The sequence below is a fragment of the Phalacrocorax aristotelis genome, chromosome 1 (assembly GCF_949628215.1).
Source record: "Phalacrocorax aristotelis chromosome 1, bGulAri2.1, whole genome shotgun sequence".
NCBI lineage: Eukaryota > Metazoa > Chordata > Aves > Suliformes > Phalacrocoracidae > Phalacrocorax > Phalacrocorax aristotelis.
Genome location: NC_134276.1, coordinates 148,077,146 through 148,097,756, shown reverse-complemented (window position 1 = coordinate 148,097,756; position 20,611 = coordinate 148,077,146). Strand labels below are relative to the sequence as shown.

Below are 20,611 nucleotides of genomic sequence, written 5' to 3'. Positions count from 1 at the left end.
CACTCTGCATTGTGACTGAATTAGGTAAGGAGGTGTTGGGGGAAGCACTCTTGGCTAACTTCAGACTACTGCCAGCCTGATTAAAACCAGCATATTTGCTGCAATGTTTTCAACATTTCCTCTAGGTTTTAAGATTGTTTTAATAAGTAAAATTCTGAGAAGAAAGAATATATTTTAATTTACTTTTTAGCGCTCCCTGTTATAAGTATTCAGTGTCATGCTGGATTTTTTTAAAACTATAGGGAGCATAAAAATGCATTAATTTAATATCTTAATAAAAGTGAACCCATCATTCTAGAAGCCCAGAGCTGCTAAATACACAGGACAGGTCCATTAGCACAATTTTTGAGCATGAAGAGAAAGTGAATTGAGAACCCAAGATTCACAAACATCAACACAAATCTCAGGGCTTTTTAATAAAGTTTTGTCCCACCTCCTACCACTCACTGTCTCCCAGGAAAACTGTGGAGAGCAGAGCCCACGAGCTGCCAATGGGTTGTACAGACAAGCCTAGAGTGAGACCCTTAAATCATCCACCAGCAGTTTTATTTGAGGGTGGTGGTATGTAGGATTAGCATACAAATAACCATCCTTTCCATCAGAGAGAAACAGGGCAAGGTTGTTACAGGTGTCAAAACTTTGATTGACATCCTAGACACAGCAGCAAGGTGCCTGGCCAGGAACAGAGTTGTGGGTTTGAGCTTTTCCTGGACCAGGGAAGGATGTCTTGCTATGGGTAGGGGTAATCACTGTGCAGCACACAAAAAAAACAAGGACACAGAAATTCAGAAAAGATTTGCAGGCAAAGCTATTCCAATTTTAAATATTTGGCTTTACTCAGGCATGTTTCTAAGTTAATAGGCCCTATAGCTTTCAATAGGATTATTCAGGGGACATCAAGTCAAGCACGTAGTATACATTTGTAGGATTAGGTTTAATGTTATTTTAGTACGAAGTGTTCTTAAACGTAGATTACAAATTAAGGAAGCCAACAAAAACTAGTGCAGAACAGCTCCTTATTGAGACTGCCCTTCTCCTTCTTTACACCTTGTATAAGGCAGATACATTATAAAGATTTATTTGAAAAGTTTCAGGATTTTTTTGTAAACCTAAATCTCAAATCCTATAAAATTCTGAATTTTCTGTAAAATTTGTTTAACACAAACTAGAAAGTGGAGAAATGCAATTTGCTTCTTTATGGGAAGATAAAATTTTAAGTTTTCTACTATCTAAAACAAACAAACCAGAAAACTTTATTTTTTGATGCAAATTTTAAGAGTAGTAGCTCTGAAGGTAACGGTTCTGACTTCAGAAAAACAAGATTTATGTAGAAGCAGCTGTAGTGACAGAAGATGAGAACTAAGACAATAATTCACAGCAATTGCAATTGCTATTACCATTCTTAATCTGTAGCCTGTAACACACTTAAGTTATCACAACCTAGAAATCCTTCCTAAAAATGTACCCAAAAGACAAAGCCAAGTTCAGTGATTATTACCAGAACTATTTTTAGAAGTTGATCAGCAATAATAAATTCCTGTTTCTTAAAGCAGATGTATTTAAACGGGGCTTAATTTTTAAATTTATATTTGAATCAATTTTTCTGTAATACGTATTTCTCTTTAAGGTATCTGCAAAGAAATAACATTATAAAATAAAATAAAAATTACTTTTTTTTTGTCCCATGGTGGAACAATAACACTGTTCAATGCAGGCTTACAATATAATAAATATTATTCACTAAGCCAGAACCTGAGACTGCATATTCTGATATTTACGGCTTGGAAGCTTGTCTTGAACAAAAACCAGGTTTGATTCACAAGCATTTTGCACATTTTAGTATCAAGAGAGAAAACCGATAACTCCAGTACATAAAGTCCAAATGTTCAAGCTTTGTTCAAAAAAAAGGTGCGATATGAAAACAGTGATACAAGAGAAAGGGGGTGTTTGCTACCTGGTATAGTATAGCATCTTCCTAATTAGTCCAATATATCATCACTTACAGTATATCCAAATGCATAACTTGACTTATTCTCACTTATTCACTTACTTTCACCTCCCCCAAATGTAGAAAAGATGTAATAAAACACCCTGATGTTCTCTGCTCTCACCTCCCTCTCCAAATTTATTTTGTCTTTGCATGTTGTGCAATTCTCACTTTCATCCACTATGTGCCAACATAAGACGTTATCATTTTTGCAAAAGAAAAGATGAAAAGCTTAAATTCCAGTACTGCAGAACACCACTGAAGACCTGCAGGAGAATTTCCCGAGGAACGTAATTCGAGAGCTGAACATGCTCTTCTCTTTTCTAAAAGTACTGATTTTCTGCTAGCGAAAAGTTCCCTTGTGCTGTATTTTGTTATAAAATAGATACACGGGGTTCACTCTAATCTCAAAGGAAAATATTTTGCAGTTAATAATTGGGGCTATTGTGCTTTTTGAAAAATAGGTGCTAAATACTCTCCAGTTGCTGGTATCTGCAGTTCTGGTGTGAAGCTGGGAGAAGGACTGGATTGTGAATATGCTCTACTGGCACTCCCACACGACATTTTAGCACACGTTTAAATTAAGCCACAACTAACCTTACTGAATGCCATGGGGCTATCAAGATGCTTAATTGTTAGCATCCATATAAAGTCTGTCTTAACTGGTTTTAAAGAGGACAAAACCATGATCATATTGCAAGTAGCTCTATAATGAGGGGTGCAGAATCCCACCATGATTTCTCCATAAATGTATGCACAAGTATCATACCAAGGAGGTGCACAGAGAGGACATAATCATGGAGAGCCTGCAAGTTAGCTTAGCTGCATATTGTTTCGTTTTGATACTTGGCTTGTTAATGATGAAATTTGGCTGAACTAGTTACCCTGTTCGAGCAATTCATGTTTACACTAGTATGATGCCAAAATCTGATATTACTTTTGTGAATTTTTGACCCAGGATATGTTTCAGGATTTTCTGTTTTAGTTTTTGTTTTAATACTTTCTATATATTAGAAAAGAAGCAGAACCAGCAGTTTCTGTAAATCCAAATTTTCGTTTTTTCTATCCCATTACAGACTTTTTATTAGTATTATTATTATTATTATTAGTTTGGCTTGATCAGCTAGCTGTTCCATCCATCCTTTTTCAGGAAGATGGTAATTTGATAGATTTGTACATACATCTAAAAAAGCAGCACATTTTAGAGATGATTTAAATAGTCTTTTCTCTTTCAAAAGATGAACCTACTGCTATCCATAGCCATTTTAAAAGGTACCAATTGCATACAGTAAGATTCAAGTGTCCAAAGGCTAATTGGACCAGAATATGCAAGAAGCAGCCTCAGGAAGGTGTAAAACAACAGTACCAGAATTATGATACAGGGAAGTAGGTGTAAAACATGTAAAGCTTTTTGACAGCGTAGACTTGTTTCTTCAAAATTTGTGTATGAAGAACTTCAAAAATGTTTTGACCAGAAAAAAATAAAAGCTTGTGAGTATTAGATTTATTTAAAAGGTCACCCATTATCATACTAAGGATTCTATTGGGAAGCTAGCCATCCAAAAACCCAATGCATTTAGTAAGGTATACCCAAAATATGGATTCTTAAGGACAGCAATAGTTAAGAGCAATTTCATTTAGAAATCACTTTAGTATTGCATACTGTGTATTTTGGTTTCCAAATGCGCCATGAATATATTTAACATCAGTGAGAAATTTAAAGAGAAATCAATTCCTAAAGTTGGGAGGACTGAAAGCGTGTAACATTGTTGTCCATTTCAATTGTTCCATATTATTCAAACATTCACATCAAGAAGGAATGTTACATGTTATCTGGAATATGTGAAGAATGTAGCAAATATAATGTACCAAAATTCAGTAAGAAACTTTTTTTTTTTTTTAATTACATAGTAGAGACTTGGTCTTCAGTTTTGGGTAAAATATCCACACAAAAAAAATATTAAAGTTTCAAAACAATGAGGGCTGGTTTTGTTGTTTTGTTTTTTGTTTGGTTGGGTTTTTTTAAGGGACAGATATGCAGCAGAAATCTGAACTTCTTAAAGGCATCTCTTTGCTAGGCAATAAGGGCTAACTATACTTCTATTACATTATACATAGGTGCAGGCTTTCACATATGCTTCTGGCCAAAAATGCACAAAGTTTCCACTTATGCCTTGGATATCAAATCACATGTCACAGTATAATTGATTATATTTACTCCTGAAGCAAATAATTTTAGTAGGGGTATTATTTTAAACACATTTCATAAAAACACTAGTTACAAAGTTACTTCTGAAGAAGAATTCGGCAAGGAAGAAATCAACAAAGTTGTACTTCTTTAAAAGGTGTTACAGAAAATACTAAGCAGACCTATAGAACTGTTGTTCTTTCACCAAGAACATTATCCCATCCTCTGGCACTGCAGACTTACCTAGGCCGCCCCAAAAATCACCGCTTTTATTAAGCTTTATTGAGCTGCTATGTATTGGCAAGATCTTTCTACGTAAAATAATTTTCCATCAAAATACACCGTACTGTAGTAAGTAATGAAGAGCTGTAGGACAGGCTTTAAGAGGCACTGTACTTTCATCTGAAAAGTCTCCTGAAATTCTTTGAACATTTCCAGGGGATTAATGAGGTATTTTGACAACACAAGAGAAGGTTCTGGTTTTCAAGAAGCCTTATAAGAGGGAACATTCATATTCTTGGAAATTAAAACTGTGTATTTTAAATCACTAAAAATAACAAAATTATTAAAAATTTGGCAGCTCTGAAGAAAAATACCAGCAGATATGGGGAAACACATGGAGCTACCGAAAAGCATCAAACTTAAGTACACATATTTTACAGCATTTCAACATGACTTAAACACCAATTTTAACAGCTTAATTGAATGTTTCTTATTAAAAGCTATCACAGATGAACTAAAATAAGAACACGCTAAACTAGCCAGAGTGTTGCTAAATCAAAAGCATTATTCTTTGCAAGCTGGGGAGATTAACTCTGCATATGTGCATTACTCTCCTCATAGTACACCTTTACCCCTTCAAGAACTGTTAAGGATTTTTGAGGGTTTCAAAACCTTTGGCAGTTAGTGAGAGAGAGAGTATTATTGCCTTTTTTTAAAAAAAGACATGCTTAATGATACAATTACTGTAAATTTAGGAGAACATTCATCTCATACATAGTAAAGTTAGTACAAGCAGATTGTTACACCTACCATTTTTATATATATTTTAAAATATTTTTATAGCCTATTCCTGCAAACTAGTACTCCGTTGAATACTGCAGTGCACTGCAATAAGGATATTAGTGTATAAATAAGGGTTCAGTTCTACAAAGCTTTAGTGAAGAAAGCAGAGGTCTCTCAAACCTCACTTCTATAAATACCTCACTGTTCCTGAAAACTCAGAGTGCTTAAATCTTTAAAAATCTACCCTTATATAATCAAGCTGGACAAGACACATACTGAGGTGTCATTTTGAAAACACCTTATTACCCACTACCTGTGAAAATATCCATATAGAGTATTTATACATACATAAAAGAGAGCCGGTACCTTAGGTGTTTGCAATACTTAATGTGCACTTTCAACGACATGAGAGAGAAATAGGATCTGCTAATTAGTACCAGGCCACAAGACATTTTAAGTCTAAGTACTCCTACGTAATAATTTTTTTAAATAATAATTGCCTTTAGAGGGCGAGCAGTTGCACAGGAAATGGCTGCTTCCTAAACTCTACTCTTTTCAGTCTGCACCCTTTCACAAGCTAAATATTTTACAGAGGCAGTACCTTTTTGATGCTTATGGTTGGATACTTTCTGTAGTCACGTCTCATTATTTACAAGATGTCAGCCACTGTATGTATTTAAAAAAACTTGGCTTGTCTCAGGTCTTTGAACCAGCAAGTGGGGAAGAAAAAAAAAAAGCAAGAAGAAAGAAACTAACACGATCTGCCCCTTTCTTCGGGAATAGTGATCTACTCATCTTCATAGCTATTCAGTGGTACTTTTAAAGTCTGCAGTATATTTATGAGCGAAACCAATATCCAGACTGGGTAGTGGGGGGGTAGACTTCTGTGTCACCATCCCTCCCATTCCTGATAAGGTTCTAGATGTGTTTAACAGCAAAAATTCCACCCCAATATATTAGCTTTGTTAATCTTTTTCCTATGATCTGTTTGCCAGGCTAGGGAAATTATGCAAAAAGTACTAAAAGTTCTAATTCAATTTCCATGTTAAGAGATAGTTTGGAAAAAAAAAAATGATCAGAAACCATATTCTTTGTGTTTACTAAGAGATATGCACTCCAACATTTAGTGTCATGGAGCTGGAGTTAAAACCAGGAACGGTGAAGATAATTTAGCTGCATGAATGCCTGCTCTTCAGTAAAATGCTGCCAAAATTAAATAGGAATGAAACAGCACTTTGTAGTCATTGGTCGCTCAGCAGGGTTTGCGTAGTTAAAAACCTAAGTGAAAAGGGTGATTGACCTACATTGCTACTAGCTTAGCACAGCTGTACTTTCATATTTTCGCTGCATCCGAGGAAGCTCATTATTTAATACAACTGAGTTACATGTAATTGTCAGTCTTTCATTTTACACTTTTAGGGGCCAGATATTAATCTCAAATGTGCGGCAGGCATTACTGTGCATCTGGAAACACCCGTGGCTGCCCATTCGCATGCAAGGCTAAGAGACGGGATTGCACAGTTGCACCTGAAATTAGGAAGCTGCCCAGGGTAGGAGGACCTCACAAATATGCAGAAATCAAATGAGCAGATGGAGCAGAAAGCAGATCCCTTGGCACCCCAAAGGCAAACGCTCTGCTGTTTCCCTATTGTTTTGAGATGAAGTAGCCTTTCTAGGCACAACCAAAGCGCATGTCACACAACTCATACCTGCAGTTTAAATAAGTAATAACGTTCCAGTTAACAACCAGTTTGACGTGTTAACAGCCTAAGGGCTGTTAACATAACGACTGGTCATTAATGGCAGTAATGACAGATTTCAAAGGGAATATTGTGCTTGTAAATGGACATGCTGCCAGTCAGAAGGGAGGACAGAGCAGGATAGGCTGATACATTGAGATGTCACTGTACAGCTCTGGAGGGAAAAATGGGGGGGGGAAAAACACCCAAACCTTCTTGCGTATTTCACTTACTGTAAATGGACTTGAAATATTGGCGTAAACCTAAGTTCCTTAAATTAAGTTTTCACTTTCTAACCCAAGAGTATATAAGCAGGAGACAGAAGCCTGCAGGGGAATTATACTCTGCATATCATTTTCACTGAGTGTGTTATTTCTAACATCGAGTCCTTTCTTTACTCAAGTCAGTTCTTATTCTCATTAACAAAACAGAGTTCATTCCGGCTGCAGCCACCCTAATACCCCTGGTGTCATACGCCACCTCTGAAACCACTGGAGTGACTTACATGAATCAGATTCCAGGGTAAAGCCTCTCACACCCAAAGAATATTCCAAGCTCATTAAAGATTTCTTCTATCCCTTCACCTCCCCCCACCCCCCACCCCAGAGGAAAAGGTTTTAATATAGTAAAATTAAATAATTTTACCAAAGGAGAGAGCTAAAGCAGAGCAAGTTTTGAGGTTCTGAAGATACAGATTATTTATAAAAAGCTCACCAAAGTGGGTACCTCAGGGCTCAAATGCAGAACGAGAGTGTGCATCAGGGCTGAGGGAGCGTTTAGTATTTTGGCAGGCATCTCTAAATAGGAGATACTGGAATTATCTTTGCAAATAGCCAAAGACACAATCACACAGTTTGTGAATTTAACCATGAATGTTAAAGGACCCAAACTGGCTACATTATTTCTTATAGCATCCATAGAATGGATGTCTTATTGGAAGACATAATGAACGCAGAGAGACAAGTTAATAAGCAATTTTACTCTTTATAGTATCATGCAAGCCACATATCCTCTAGAGGGCACCACATAAATTAATAGGAAGCCAGAACAGTTTTCTGTGTAGCAAAGACTCCCTTTATGGTTAAAAAGGAAAAAAAAAATTAAGAGGATAGTTTGAAACTGTAATCGAACCCTAATCTGATCATTAGTAAAAAGTAATTTGTTCTTTAAAGTCATATTAAGTGGGTTGCTAAATATGAAAGCTTATTTGACTACAAAGCTAGAGAACATTTAACTAGTTTCTACATTAGCATTAAAAAGATCACTTTTATAGGTTCACTGCATAACTAAGTAGATAAGATGCAATGAAGCAAATGACTATCTGCAATTACCTTAAGTGCATCAGTTTGAAGTTTAATGTAAATACCAAGTTTAAATCTATGCACTCACAAGAATCACTAAAAAAAGGCTCATGACAAGATAGCTTCATTAAGACTTGATAAACCCAGAGACAAAAAATCAGAAACATCTTAAAACTGATTATAGGGTTTCTCATGTATGCTGGTTTCACTGGTGCAAAATACTGTGTATGGACAAATAACTGAAAAAAACAGTTTAGAGCGTGGTCATGACGGACAAAGAAATACAGTCTCCTTTCTCTGAATCACTTAGTACGAATTTTAACAACAGGTTAGCAAAATATTTACTCCTGTTAGACCTTCAAAGACAAGAGAGCAACAGTCTGTGTGTGCATCTGTGCTGGGGAAATGCTCTACTACTAGATCACTTCTGATTTTAAACATTTGACTTTACAACATTGGATCTGCTGCACTAGCACTTGGGAGATTCAATAAGTTCAAAGTTTCCAGTAAATCTGGAACTCAGATCAAAGAGCCATAGCCGAGTTCTCTCACTCCTGCAGGCTCTTGTTTTAGAAAGACTCCTAAAATGGGTTTTGAAAATTAGGATAAGTGTTACCTTCCCCCCCAGAAGCTGTTCTGACACCTCTCTACAGAAAAACACTAAGATCACAAGTGACCTAGGTTCACGTACAATTCCCTTCTGTTCAAACTGTTCCCTGCCAGTTTTTAAAAGTAAGGTTTTGTTACCTACTTTTTTGGCAGCTTTAACACAATGGCTTTAAGATGCAGACTCTATGCTAAATTCCCAGCACTCTATCTTGTGTTCATCAGAGTTTTAATGGGTAGGAGAGCACTTCTACCAGCAAGTAGTCCAAGCCCACACCTGAAGAACCCTGATCTAACTTGCAGTCCCAGTTCAACAAACGCACGACGCATTTGTGAAGGTTTTTGTTCCATTCTAGAAAAAACAGGTTGTGACATGGAAAAGCAGAGTACTAACAGTTGTTGAATAATGCCTTAGTCTTGATTCCTCTTCTAACCTACCCATGCCATACAGCTTGGGAACTGATCAATGTGTGGAAACCTCCTATTTGGTACCTGTGCTTAAACTGAACTTGTAAGTTAACGCGTTCAAAGAGAATTTTAATTTTTCCCCAATGTATTACTGACTTGAATGTCCCTTTAAAAGGAAAAGGCTTCACTACAAGGGCAGGGGAAATATTCCTAGAAGTTCATGTTAGCCTCGAGCGGCTAGTCTCATTAGGCCCCCTCTACAGGGAATGGAGGAGAGGTGGTCCTATAGGAAATAGGTGCTCTGAATCACTCCAGAGGTGTCTTTTCTCTATTTACTATTGAGACCCTAGGGAGCCTAAACTTTCTGATTAAATTTAGCTCCTACAAAGTAGACCTATTTATTCATATACAATCTGCAGACAAACTAGCCCGGTGCTGCTCATCAGCACTTGGTTACAAGTTGTACCTCCAAATACTCCTGAGAATGTATAGCTGCAAGCAAACAAGAAGATAGAAAAATCAGGTGATTATTTGCTGTCTCTGAGAAGTGGCAACAGGTTAGCCAGCATCCCACCCAGGGACCAGAGTGGGTTTGAGCCTACTAGCTGCATGGTTATTTAGCGTGGGGAAGACAGTTGGCCATCTTGGTCCAGCTTCTAACAGCTAAATGTCAACATTCACAAAAGCTTCCAGTGCCACAAATGAAATCCCTTAGCAAATTAAGAGGGTGAAAGTGGGTAAGTGAAGCTCTCCTCGCTGAGGTCAAACCCTGCACTAGAGCTGGTGAAACCCACACACATGGTTTCAGGCCACCATGCCTGGCCACCACCGTGCTGCTAGGAGGAGGAGGGGGAGGGGGAGGAGACCACCAGCTTCCCAGGAGTGCAATGCTGTGGGAAGCGTGGGGGGATGTTACTCTCTTCCTCCTCTGAGCACAGGACCCCAGCGCTAGCATCAGAAAACCGATGACCACCTGCACGTCCTGATTACATGTGCTTTTTGATTCAGATTTTAGTTTTACTCCCATATTTCAGTATTTTTCTCATCCTCCACATACACTCAGCTTTGCAGCCCTGAGGTACCACTTACGCAATAGTGACTGCATAGGAAGGACTGAACAGATTTACCAAGTTTGTCAGTGAACGTAAGAAGAACATGGCGTACCTCAGATAGTCTCTGCGACAAAGGATAAGGTTGGCTTTGGTGTACAAGGTAGAGCCCACCTCCCCCAGGCGACAGTCACAGCAGGCACATTTCAGGCAGTCTTCATGCCAATATTTGTCCAGGGCCTTTAGAAGATACCGGTCTTTAATCTTACGGTTGCAGCCAGCACAACCTTTCGGCTTGGTGTCTGGCTGGACTGAGAGCATTTGTATACCTGAAATACAACAAGACAAGAGAAGAGTGAAAATAGATATTCTCTCGAGCGCAAATCTCACCCTTTTCTTCCTCCACCTCGCTGCTCCCCCCGACCCCAGTTCATAAAAAAGGCTATCATGTAGATAGGATGAAATAACCTAGATAGTCCACAGCAAGTTGAAAACAATGCTAAAATGAATTTGAGACCAGAAACTTCCACTGCTCTAAGTTCCACAGCTTCTCTTTAACACCTCATTTACCTGGTCTCTTTGCTGAAAAGAAATAGGAGTAAAAAATTAAAATGAAAAATTAAAACAGTTCAATTGAAAAGCGATCCACTTTCGCCCAAAGTATCCAATATTTAGCATCAGAAATTTTTTTAAAAAACCCAGCATGTCTATGATCGCAAACGTAGTGCAAATAGGTCCAAATACGTAGATTTAGCTATCTACATAAAAGCTCTCCAGATTCTAAAGAAAAGACTGAAGCTGTTAGAGGCACAGTGCCAGAGTTTCAGCAAGGTTTGACATAGACATTTTGGTGCTGCTGAGGGGTGTTCTGCTTTTTAAGATTTCAGTTCTTGTTAGACACACAAATGAAGCAAACAGATTTCCAGAGACTTCAGTACCAGCATCTCTAGTTACAGCCTGCAGTGTAAGGAACTTCTGATAAACCTGATTTAAAACAATCTGCATGAGGTCAGAGAGTTGCTAGTTTGTCAAGAAAAAAAAAAAACAACAAACCAACCAAACAAACCACAAAACCGTCACAAAACAACCTCACCTCTGCCCCACTTTCCAATCCAAACTTCAGCCAACAGCTAGTTCAGGACAAGGGGTTCAGTAGTGTCCCTTAACTATATATACTTTTTGATGTAATAGCAGAGAACATTTAAATAACAATTCAAATGACTGAACCACAGTTTAAGGGAAGGAACTGGTAAAAGTGGAACACAGTGGAGCAATGGTACACAGAGCACCGCAGCTAGCTTCCAGAGATCCATACAAAAAAATCAATTGCCCTCAGTTTTACAGTAAATGGGGAGAGAAGGTCGCTGCCCCAAAGCGCTTACAGACTGGTCTCTCTTGGTTAATCGCATCAGCTGCCATCCCATTACACTCAGACCAATTCTCTGAAAGTAATTTCTGAGAAAAAGCAAAACCATAGCCCTGCGGATGCTTTGTTGGACATCAAACAGGCACCAGAGAGGAAGAGAGAACTGACATGCAGTTCAATTATTAGGTTATCTCACTGTTTTAAAGCCAGAGATGTAACTTTAAAAGAAAATGCTACTCATCAGGGTGCATCTGAATATTACAATGAGAATTTGTCGAGACTGGAGAACAAACGCTGTTGCCAACAAGCAAATACTACCCCAAAATTCAGGGTATGGCACCCTGTTATTATGCAGAGACTGGGAAAGGTCAAACAGAGTCTCGTAACAAAGAAAAGCAAATTCAAGAGCTCCTCATCAAGAATGCTGTACTGCCTACTGTTAAGAATCCTTTACAGTCCCAGCTTCTAACAGATGATCTCGGTTGGTGCTGTAACACACCACTACAGACAGGCAGGCTCAGGGATCTAGAACACGAACAAAGTGGGGGTTGGGTTGTTGTTTGTTTTGGTATTTTTTTAAAAGCCCTCATAAAGAAAATATGAAAATGAGTATAATCCTTGAAGCAATGGTACAGTGTGCCTTTATAGATATTAGCGCTACAAAGACAGGAGGCTAAATGCTATGCTGGCTGGGGCATCCCAGGGATCCGTGCGCATATGTGTATGCGGAACACACTGAATCTGTGTGGATCGCAGCGACGGTAGAGCCAGTTAAGTGACTTTCCAGGGTTACCAAGCTGAACTCCCAAGTTTCACCTGCGAAGCTGATCACTGAATTACAAATAGTAATTCTTATTGTAACATATGAGCACAACAGCCCTGCTCCCCGCTTTGCAATACACTCTATTACGCGTTTTGGAGCGATATATTTATCTGTTAAATTAGCCGTCCATTGATAGGCAGACAGTTCTCCTAGCGGGCACCCCAAAGTACCATGGCAGGCCTGCTGCATAACATCTAAAGCTCATAACAGAAGTGTGAGGTCTGTATTTTTCTATCAATAAGTAGAAAAGATGGCTTTGCTGCCTTCCCATTACTCCCCAATCAATGCCACTCTCATAGCTCCTACACCACTTAGACTCGTAAGATCTGTTTCTCATTCACAAGGGGGAGGATGAGAGCCAGCGACCTGCACAGGGCTCCGCAGTAAGTCTGTGGCAGATCTGGGAGCAAACGCACATCTCTCATCCTGAGCAAGCACCATGAGACAAGGCTGAGCCTTTACAGTATTTTCAATTGTGAACTGACTCCCCCGGATCCAGGGTACGTACATGAAGCAGCAAAATAACACGGCTACAAATAAACGACCAAAAGCAGTGAAATATCAGAGAGTTTTGGTAAAGAGCCTACACCAGACTGTAAAGGGAAGTCCTGCTGGATCTCCAGTACCTTCACTTGGTTGAAAAGCCTTAATCTGTAAAGTTGCATATCATGGCAGAGTATAAATACCTGCTAAGTGCCAACAACATGCCTATCCTCAGCCCCTCTCTTCGGCCACATAGAGGACAAACGCATAAAATCAGCCACAGTTTTTATCAACTTCTTGAAACTCCGTAAAAAAGTTCAGAAGCATGAAGGGCTGTTCTAGGACTTTAATCTTTACCTCGAGGGAAACCAGGATAAACTCAGAGCTAACACAGTTAAAGGCTTTAAAGAAAAAAATCTTAATGTAAAAATTTTGTTGCCTGATAAGGAAGCGGGTTAGAGAGCAGAGGCTGACAGTCTCTGATCCAGGCTGATCTACTGTCCTGCGCCGTCTGAAGGGAACAAGGTGCTACAGAAACACGGCTAACCAAGTGGATATCTGAGGAAATTGCAATAATCGAGACTGATAATTCCTGAGATGTATGCTGCAAACTCGAGGTTAATTGTATCACAAATAAAACCACAGCTTGCACAATCTTGCACATACCCCTGCACAGTTTTTGAGACGTTTGCTACATGAGGAACATAGACAGAGAGCTGTCATTTATGTTGGTTAGCCCAAACCCTCCTTGCAGAGACCAGCACAAAGGGGCAGACACCTTATGGAAGTAGTGTTAGCAACCCTGCACGTCTGTTATCCTGAGGCTGAAAGAGAAGGTGCTGCTGACATCCCACTGGCAGCATCTTCAGATTAGGGATTCAATCTGCAGCAGCTTTTGGAAGGCAGGAATGCTTTTTTCCTCTGATAGATCTGATCTTTTCACACTTTACTTGAGATGAAGCTGCTTCTATTTTAATGAAAGTTTTAAAAAAATAAAAATCCCCAAACTACTACTACATTATAAAAGTTACTTTTTTTGAAGTGTAGAATGGATCTTAACAAAGCGAAGCACAAAACAGCACTCCAGTAAGTGTTGTATGTGTCTCCAAATTCTTTGCATGAGCCCTTTTCTTCACATGCCCTGGATTAAATCACTTGATTTTGAAAACAGAACATCTGATTAGTTTTTTTCTGTATAGCCTGAGTGAGCCACCTTAACACAGATCACCTCACAGACCATCTCTCTTCCCTTTAATGTTCCCATAAGATCTCCAATGCAGTTATACTTTTCAGATACGTGCTCGTGTATTTTTAGCTCTCAATTTGGCAATAAGAATCCCTGCAGTCTACTGTCAGTGTTTCACAGGCTGTGGTTTAAGTACCTGTTTATTTCTTAGGACACAGAAAGGACCCTTTCAGAGTCTGACAGCACCCACAAAACCATCTAGACTGCTCACCACTGAAATATCTGGTAGCTGCACACAGCACTGCTGCTCAGCTGCCCTCCTCTCCCCCTCCCCCAGGAAGGCAGAGCTTATGGAACACTTCCAAAAAAACCATACAATTCCATAAGTGCTACACCTAGGTTGAAAAAGAAAAAATTAAATCCCACTTTCCCTTCTGTTCTGCAGAGTCCTACCCATGCTCTGCATCACAGAGCAGATCTGTTCTCAGAACTGAGAGATTTCAGTTCCAAGTCTGTCACTGTCAAATGAACCCTTTTTATTTCACCCAAATATGCTTTCAAGGGCTTCTTCTATCCTTCCCTCCATTCCCTCCCTCCTTCCACCCCCAGTCCCCAAGATACTGCACATAAACTGCAGAGCTGTGTCAGGAATAAGGCTTCTTAATCACCATCCACCACCTTTAGGATTTTTGCAGGGAAAACTTCATAAGCAGATTTACAGGTATTTGGATCTCCCTTCGTCTCGCAAAATAACTTTGATGCAACTGATTCCCATCCCTGGTTATTGTTATTATCCTGTGATGAAACACTGTCAACCAATTTGTATCTATGAATTTCAGGATAAAGAGGAAAGATTACTGGAAAAAGCTAAATTAGGCTCCTGGAGGAAGCCAAAGAAACAAAAATCCTTTTCACTCCAATCATCGCCCTTCTCAAAAATCAAAGGGAATGAACGTTTGACATAATGAACTGTATTTTGTTAGTGATGTAGTAGCATCTGTAAGCAGGACTGGTCCCTGATGATGCGGCACAAGACCCTCAGAACTCAGTTTCTGGTTTGTGGTACAGTCAGTCTTTGAAAGGCACGTTAAGGGAGGAAAAGTTGGATATTATTATGCACTGGATCACTTAAACTTTTAAAGACCACTCTCCCCCACTCCTTTGTGGAGGCATGAACACGGTTCTACCAAGGACAGTAGTACGTACAGCAAGAGAGGGAAAACTTGCCTCTACTTAAAAAGAAAAAAAAAGAGTCAGTTTGGAGCAAATTAGGTATCAGTGCACTCATCTTTAAAAGACAGCAAACTGACAGACAATATGCAGTCAACAAGAGAGTTAGAGATCTAGTAGAAGATAAAAAGAATACTTTTCCGATGCTTTCCCACTTTGTAGCTTCATCCTAAAAGCATTCAGAGCTCCAATTATTCAGGACAATACACACACAGACTTAAAAAAAAAAAAGTTAAGGTTTCGGAAGCTAAGAAACATTTCAGAACTCGCATGTAGCACATCAGGAGTCGTAACTAGTTTTAGATTGGCATGTAAATTGTTCTGTGGAAAATTCTTATTGCCTCCGAGACCCTGCTATTCTGAGTTATTTGACAGTTTAAGGGAAATCATAATTAAAAAAAGAGACATAAATAATAGCCTGTGCAGTGTGGTGCACAGAAATAAGTAGAACCGTTTCATTTAAACTCTGGTGAGCTTTTAATTGCCTGGATTGCATTGTGAAGCAGCCTAACGGTTGATTGCCTCCATTATGCTCTCTTGTTCTGTGCCATTCATCCGCACAGTCTCAGCTTCTGTAGTTAACACAACAAAGTAACCGCAACTCCGTAACACTCAGCGTTTGGGTGTTGTGGTTTGCTTTTTTTTTTTTTAATAAAAGTAAGGATTTTAGGACTCTGAATATAGTCTCTTCTGTATACGTTTGAGTTAATTTTCCATGGTATATAACTAAAGTTCATCTCCTTCCCCTTCTCCTACAGAGGAACCTGGTTTTTTTCCTTTATTATTTTTGATTTTTTTAATAAGGAGGTGGGTTGGAAAGCGGGGGCGGGGGGGCGAGAGGAGAGAGAGAAGAGGTTAGGTAGAAACTAAAAATGGGAATACAGTCCCACAGCTGGGAGCAGTGATACAGATTAAAAGAATTTGGCCAACATGGCTAGTCGACTGCCAAGAGACACCAAACAAAAGATTTCTCTTCTTTCCCCTTCTCTTTTTGAAAGCTAGATTGGGCCTAAAAGCTTGTTTCTCTCTGTTCACTGGCCCAGAGCATCCCTGCAGGCTGTAGCCCCCTAAGGGACAACACAGCAAATAGATGTACCCAGATCTCAGGGACAGGAGCTGCTTAGCTATGTTCCTACCCCTGTCGTGTCCCCCCCACCTCTCTCCCCCCCCCAGACCCCCCCCCCCCCCACTCCCTCCCTCCTTTTTTTAGAGCAGTGGTGCTGGGAACCAATTTGATTCCCTTTTTCTCCAATGCAGCTGCAAGGCTCAGAGATACTGACATTTTTCCACTCTTATCAGTTTAATTACAGTTACCATGGCAGCAAAGTGCTAGTGCTTGGCAAAGGCCAACAAGAGATTTGCAAGACTGAGTTCAATTTTGATGCAGCTCACATGCAAAATAAAAAAATAAATAAGAAACATACACTCTACAACAAAGAATCCCTTTTGGAGTTGGACGCTCGAGCCTTTTGTGCCAATTCCTTTTCAAGCGTGGCAGGGATGGGGCGATGGGGACAAGAGGGGAGAGGGAGGCGTCGGCAAAGCACGTAGCGATATTTGTTGCACCTAGCGCGATTAATTGGTTTAAACAGCGGTCCTACAAAGCTGTCCTGGGAAGCGGTATTTTGGGTCTCCGCAGAGCACACGCGAACGCAGACGCTGGCTACGGCAACGCATTCGGGACGGAAGGGGCAGGGGGAACACTCTCGCTGCCTCCCCCCCCCACCCCCACCCCCGCTTTACCGCGCACCGCTGCTGCTCGGTGCGCGCTAAAAGAGGAGACCGCCGCCTTACCAAAACTTTTCTCCTTTTTCCGCATGAGTTGATTTACGGGCGCCCGGAGAGCTCCGTCTCATTGAAGCACCAAATCCCGGCAAAAAGTAGCAAGTGCTTCCCCGGCTGGGGTCAAGTGAGCGGGAGCGCGGCGCGCCGCAGCCCGGCGGGGCGGAGGCGGGACGCGGGTGGGGACACGGACACACACACACACGGCGGGGGACACGGGTGGGGGGCGGCACACCCCGAGCCGCCGGCCGCGCACGGCGATGGCGAGCGACAAAGCCACATGCTCCCCTAACTCTGCCCGTAAGCCTATAATCCCAGCGGTCTCTTAGCTTTGTTGTAACAAATGGGTTTGATTAAACTGTCACATGCGGCGTTAGCATACCATATCGTGCTCGGTATGAAGGGGGGGGGGGGGGGGTGTGAAAAAAAAGAGGGGTGGAAAAAAAAAAAGACGGCAGGATCGCAGACATAAGTACTATTTCATAACGGCAGCCTGGCTGCCCTTCCCTCCCGCCGGTCCAAGGGGGGCTGCGGGAGCCCGGACCCAGCCGCCTCCCCCGGCCCCCCCCACCCGCCCCGGGCTCCCCACCCCGGCAGCAGCCGCGCTCCTGCCTCCGCTCTGCCCAAAGGGTTAACCCTGCACCGAACCAGTTGCAAATTAAACTGCTGTACGGGGAGGCTTGTGGATTAAAGCCGGGGAGTGGGAAATTAACCGACTCCCTTGGTAATTGAGAGCACGTTTCGAGAAGCTCTGGAAGACGCAAGAATAATAATAACAATAATAACGGGGGGGGGGGGGGGAGGAGGTGGTGGTGCTGCAATTCATTGTTAACTTTGACTGCTATTTCTCGAGACATACAGTTGGATGGGTTTCGCTCAGCATCCTCCGCTTGCATGTATTTCATGTCTCATCATAAAAATAATGAAGCCTCACATGATTTAAACAAAACAGTCTCAGCAGAGCTGCAGCTTGAGTGAAAGTTGCAGTGCAGAGATGTGTGTGCGTGTATTGCAGCCCCGGCTTATGACTCAGAGCGAGAGAGAGGGAGAGAGAGCGCGATGCAGACACACATACACAAATGACCCAAAGCTTATGTACACAGTTGCCTCACTTACCTTCTCAATTAAGCGATACAGGGGAGGCAGTTCAATAAGCACAGTGGCTGCTTTGTAGCTCTTCTCCTTGGAAAAGGTCAAAAAGAAGCATTGTTTGGGGAAAAAAATAAAGAGGGGGTGGGAGAGATGGGGAGGGAGATCGCTATTCTTTAAGTTTAAAATAATGAGGTCCTCAAGGATCCGCCAAGTAATTGTGTTGACCGCATCCGAGCTACAGGTGTCCTCCTTTTAGTATCTTGCAGTCCAAGGCTGTCTGTCTCCGTCCTGGCTGAAGACAACTTACCTAAAGCAGCGTGTGAGGAGCCGAGTTGAATGAAGTCAGGGCTTTATCAGCTGCAAAATGCAATCCCTTACCAGCCAGACATAATACAGCAAAAGAAAAGGTCACTCAGTTATTACTGAGCCAGCAGAGCCCAGGCAGCTCTTGTGGAAGACCACAGAGAAGCAGCTCCCTTCCGATTTAAGGCTATTTACCTCTCTCCCCCTCCACCCACCCTTCCTCTCCCTCTCCCCCCTCCCCCCTCCCAACTCCCCCTTTCTCTTTCTCTCTCGTTCTGCAGCTCGCTCAAGTACAGCCGCCCTCGGAAAGTGCAAAGCAGCCAGGAGACAGATTGGGCTTTGTTGGTAATTTCCCATGGTGAAAATTTACAAGCCTGCAAGTGCAGTCAGCAAAACCACATGCATATGCTAGACACAAACACCAGGGACACACACACACGCACACACAAGTGACCTCTACTGAAGCGGCTCAGGATCACCTTCCCACAGTGTGCTCCAGAAACAGACCGGGGGAAACAGGGGAGCGTCCTCCCCGTCCGTCTCCCCCCCCCCCCCCCCCCCCCGCCCGGCCCCCCAGTCACTCCTCCCAAAATACTTTGCTTAAACAAAACAATAAGTTGCCCACGCAGGAGAAAAAAAAAAAAAAAAAAAAGGAAAAAAGGCAAGATACATATCTCTCTATTAATGAGTAACGAGAAAAATCCCTGAAGGTGAAAACGCTGCCTCTCTCCGCGCTAGATCTGAGCTGCTCCGCACGGAGTAGAAACTCCGGCGTGAAAGTTTCCCGCTCCCCGGCGCGGTCCCCGGCCGCCCGCGCGCCCCCCGGCCCCGCGCCCCCGGCCCCGCGCCCCCGGCCCCGCCGCGCGCCCGGCACCCCTCGCCACATGCCACCGCCTTCGCTGCACTTTTTAAGCTGAATGCTGAGGGAAGACAAGCCGTGCCCCCCGTTGCCCCCCCAGTAGGATCCTCTCGTCCCGGGAGCTGAAGGCAGATCCTCGTTCTCTGCCTAGTGGTGGAGGGGGACAAGGAATAACAGGCGCGGGCGTGTTATAGGTGTTGAAGACCCTTGACCAAGAGACAGACAGACACGCGAACACAGGAAAGAGATAGCACGCTTTGATATACTCAGTCACGCTCACAGATGATTGTTCCTTCGTGTTTTATAATAAAGATGTTGAGCCTAGCCTACTGTAAATAAAGTTAAAAAAATCCAAAGCATCTTCCTCTAAGAGCCATCTGCAGTTGGAGAAAGACCAGATTAAGAATTTGCGAATACAGTTTTCAGACTTCAAAGTGAATGTCTGTTGTCTGCTATTAGAAGCACCACACTAGATTTCCACAAAGCTTTGAAAGATGTCAGCTTACAATATACCCTAAATTTGAATGACACTCATATTATAGAAGTCTTTCAAGACCCAAGAAAGATTTAAAAGCATTGAAGTGCTCTGCCATCTACACCCCTCCCTCATATAATCCAGCAGTTCTAATAAAAATCAAAGCAACCTCAGAGATGCATATGTTTAGGACAGGTTCCCCCCCCCCCCCCAAGTAAGCCCCCCCCCCCCTCTTTTAACAAATAGATAGATAGATACTAAGGTTCCGGAACAAGCATACTGTGCAACGAACAATTCCTGAATCTCTTGCCCCCTCTCCCTCTAAGCAGTAACAAAACTCAGCCACAACCAACCTGAGCAAGAACCCGAAAAGCACAATCAGAGACAGCAGACTAACAGAGCCCCTTTCTGCTGATCTGATCTGCACATAGAGAAAAGCAAAACTTGACAGAAACCTGCTTCTCTCCTGCACGCACCCATACGCTCAGAAGAGCCTCACTTCCCTCTGTTTATAGACTACCTCTGCCACAACCACTCTGAAAATACAGCAGTGTGTGTGTGTGTGTGCCTCTCTCCACCAATGCACTCAGAGAAGAAGGAAAGAGGGAGGGAGAAGTTATGTGTGGGGAAAGGGAGAAATAAAATCAAAACAAATGGTACAGCTAATGAGGACAATTAAATTAATTATGTTCAAGGAGATGAGATTTTTTTTCCCTCCAACTGTATGAT

At 41.7% G+C, this 20,611-nt stretch overlaps 1 protein-coding gene across 11 annotated transcripts in view; it reads right to left on the bottom strand.

Moving 5' to 3' along the window:
* LMO3 (LIM domain only 3) overlaps nt 1-20,342 on the bottom strand; it is a 59,229-nt gene extending 38,887 nt beyond the window's left edge. Inside the window, exons 1-4 of one of the 11 annotated variants that reach the window (XM_075114897.1) lie at nt 19,003-19,030; nt 18,553-18,618; nt 18,270-18,335; nt 10,399-10,612 (exon numbers count right to left, since the gene is read on the bottom strand). In XM_075114897.1, the coding sequence (XP_074970998.1) occupies nt 10,399-10,604 (206 nt within the window). In that variant the 5' untranslated portion in view covers nt 10,605-10,612; nt 18,270-18,335; nt 18,553-18,618; nt 19,003-19,030. The other 10 variants (XM_075114906.1, XM_075114887.1, XM_075114859.1 and 7 more) reach the window with 10 other exon arrangements.
* Between the last annotated feature and the right edge of the window lie 269 nt (nt 20,343-20,611).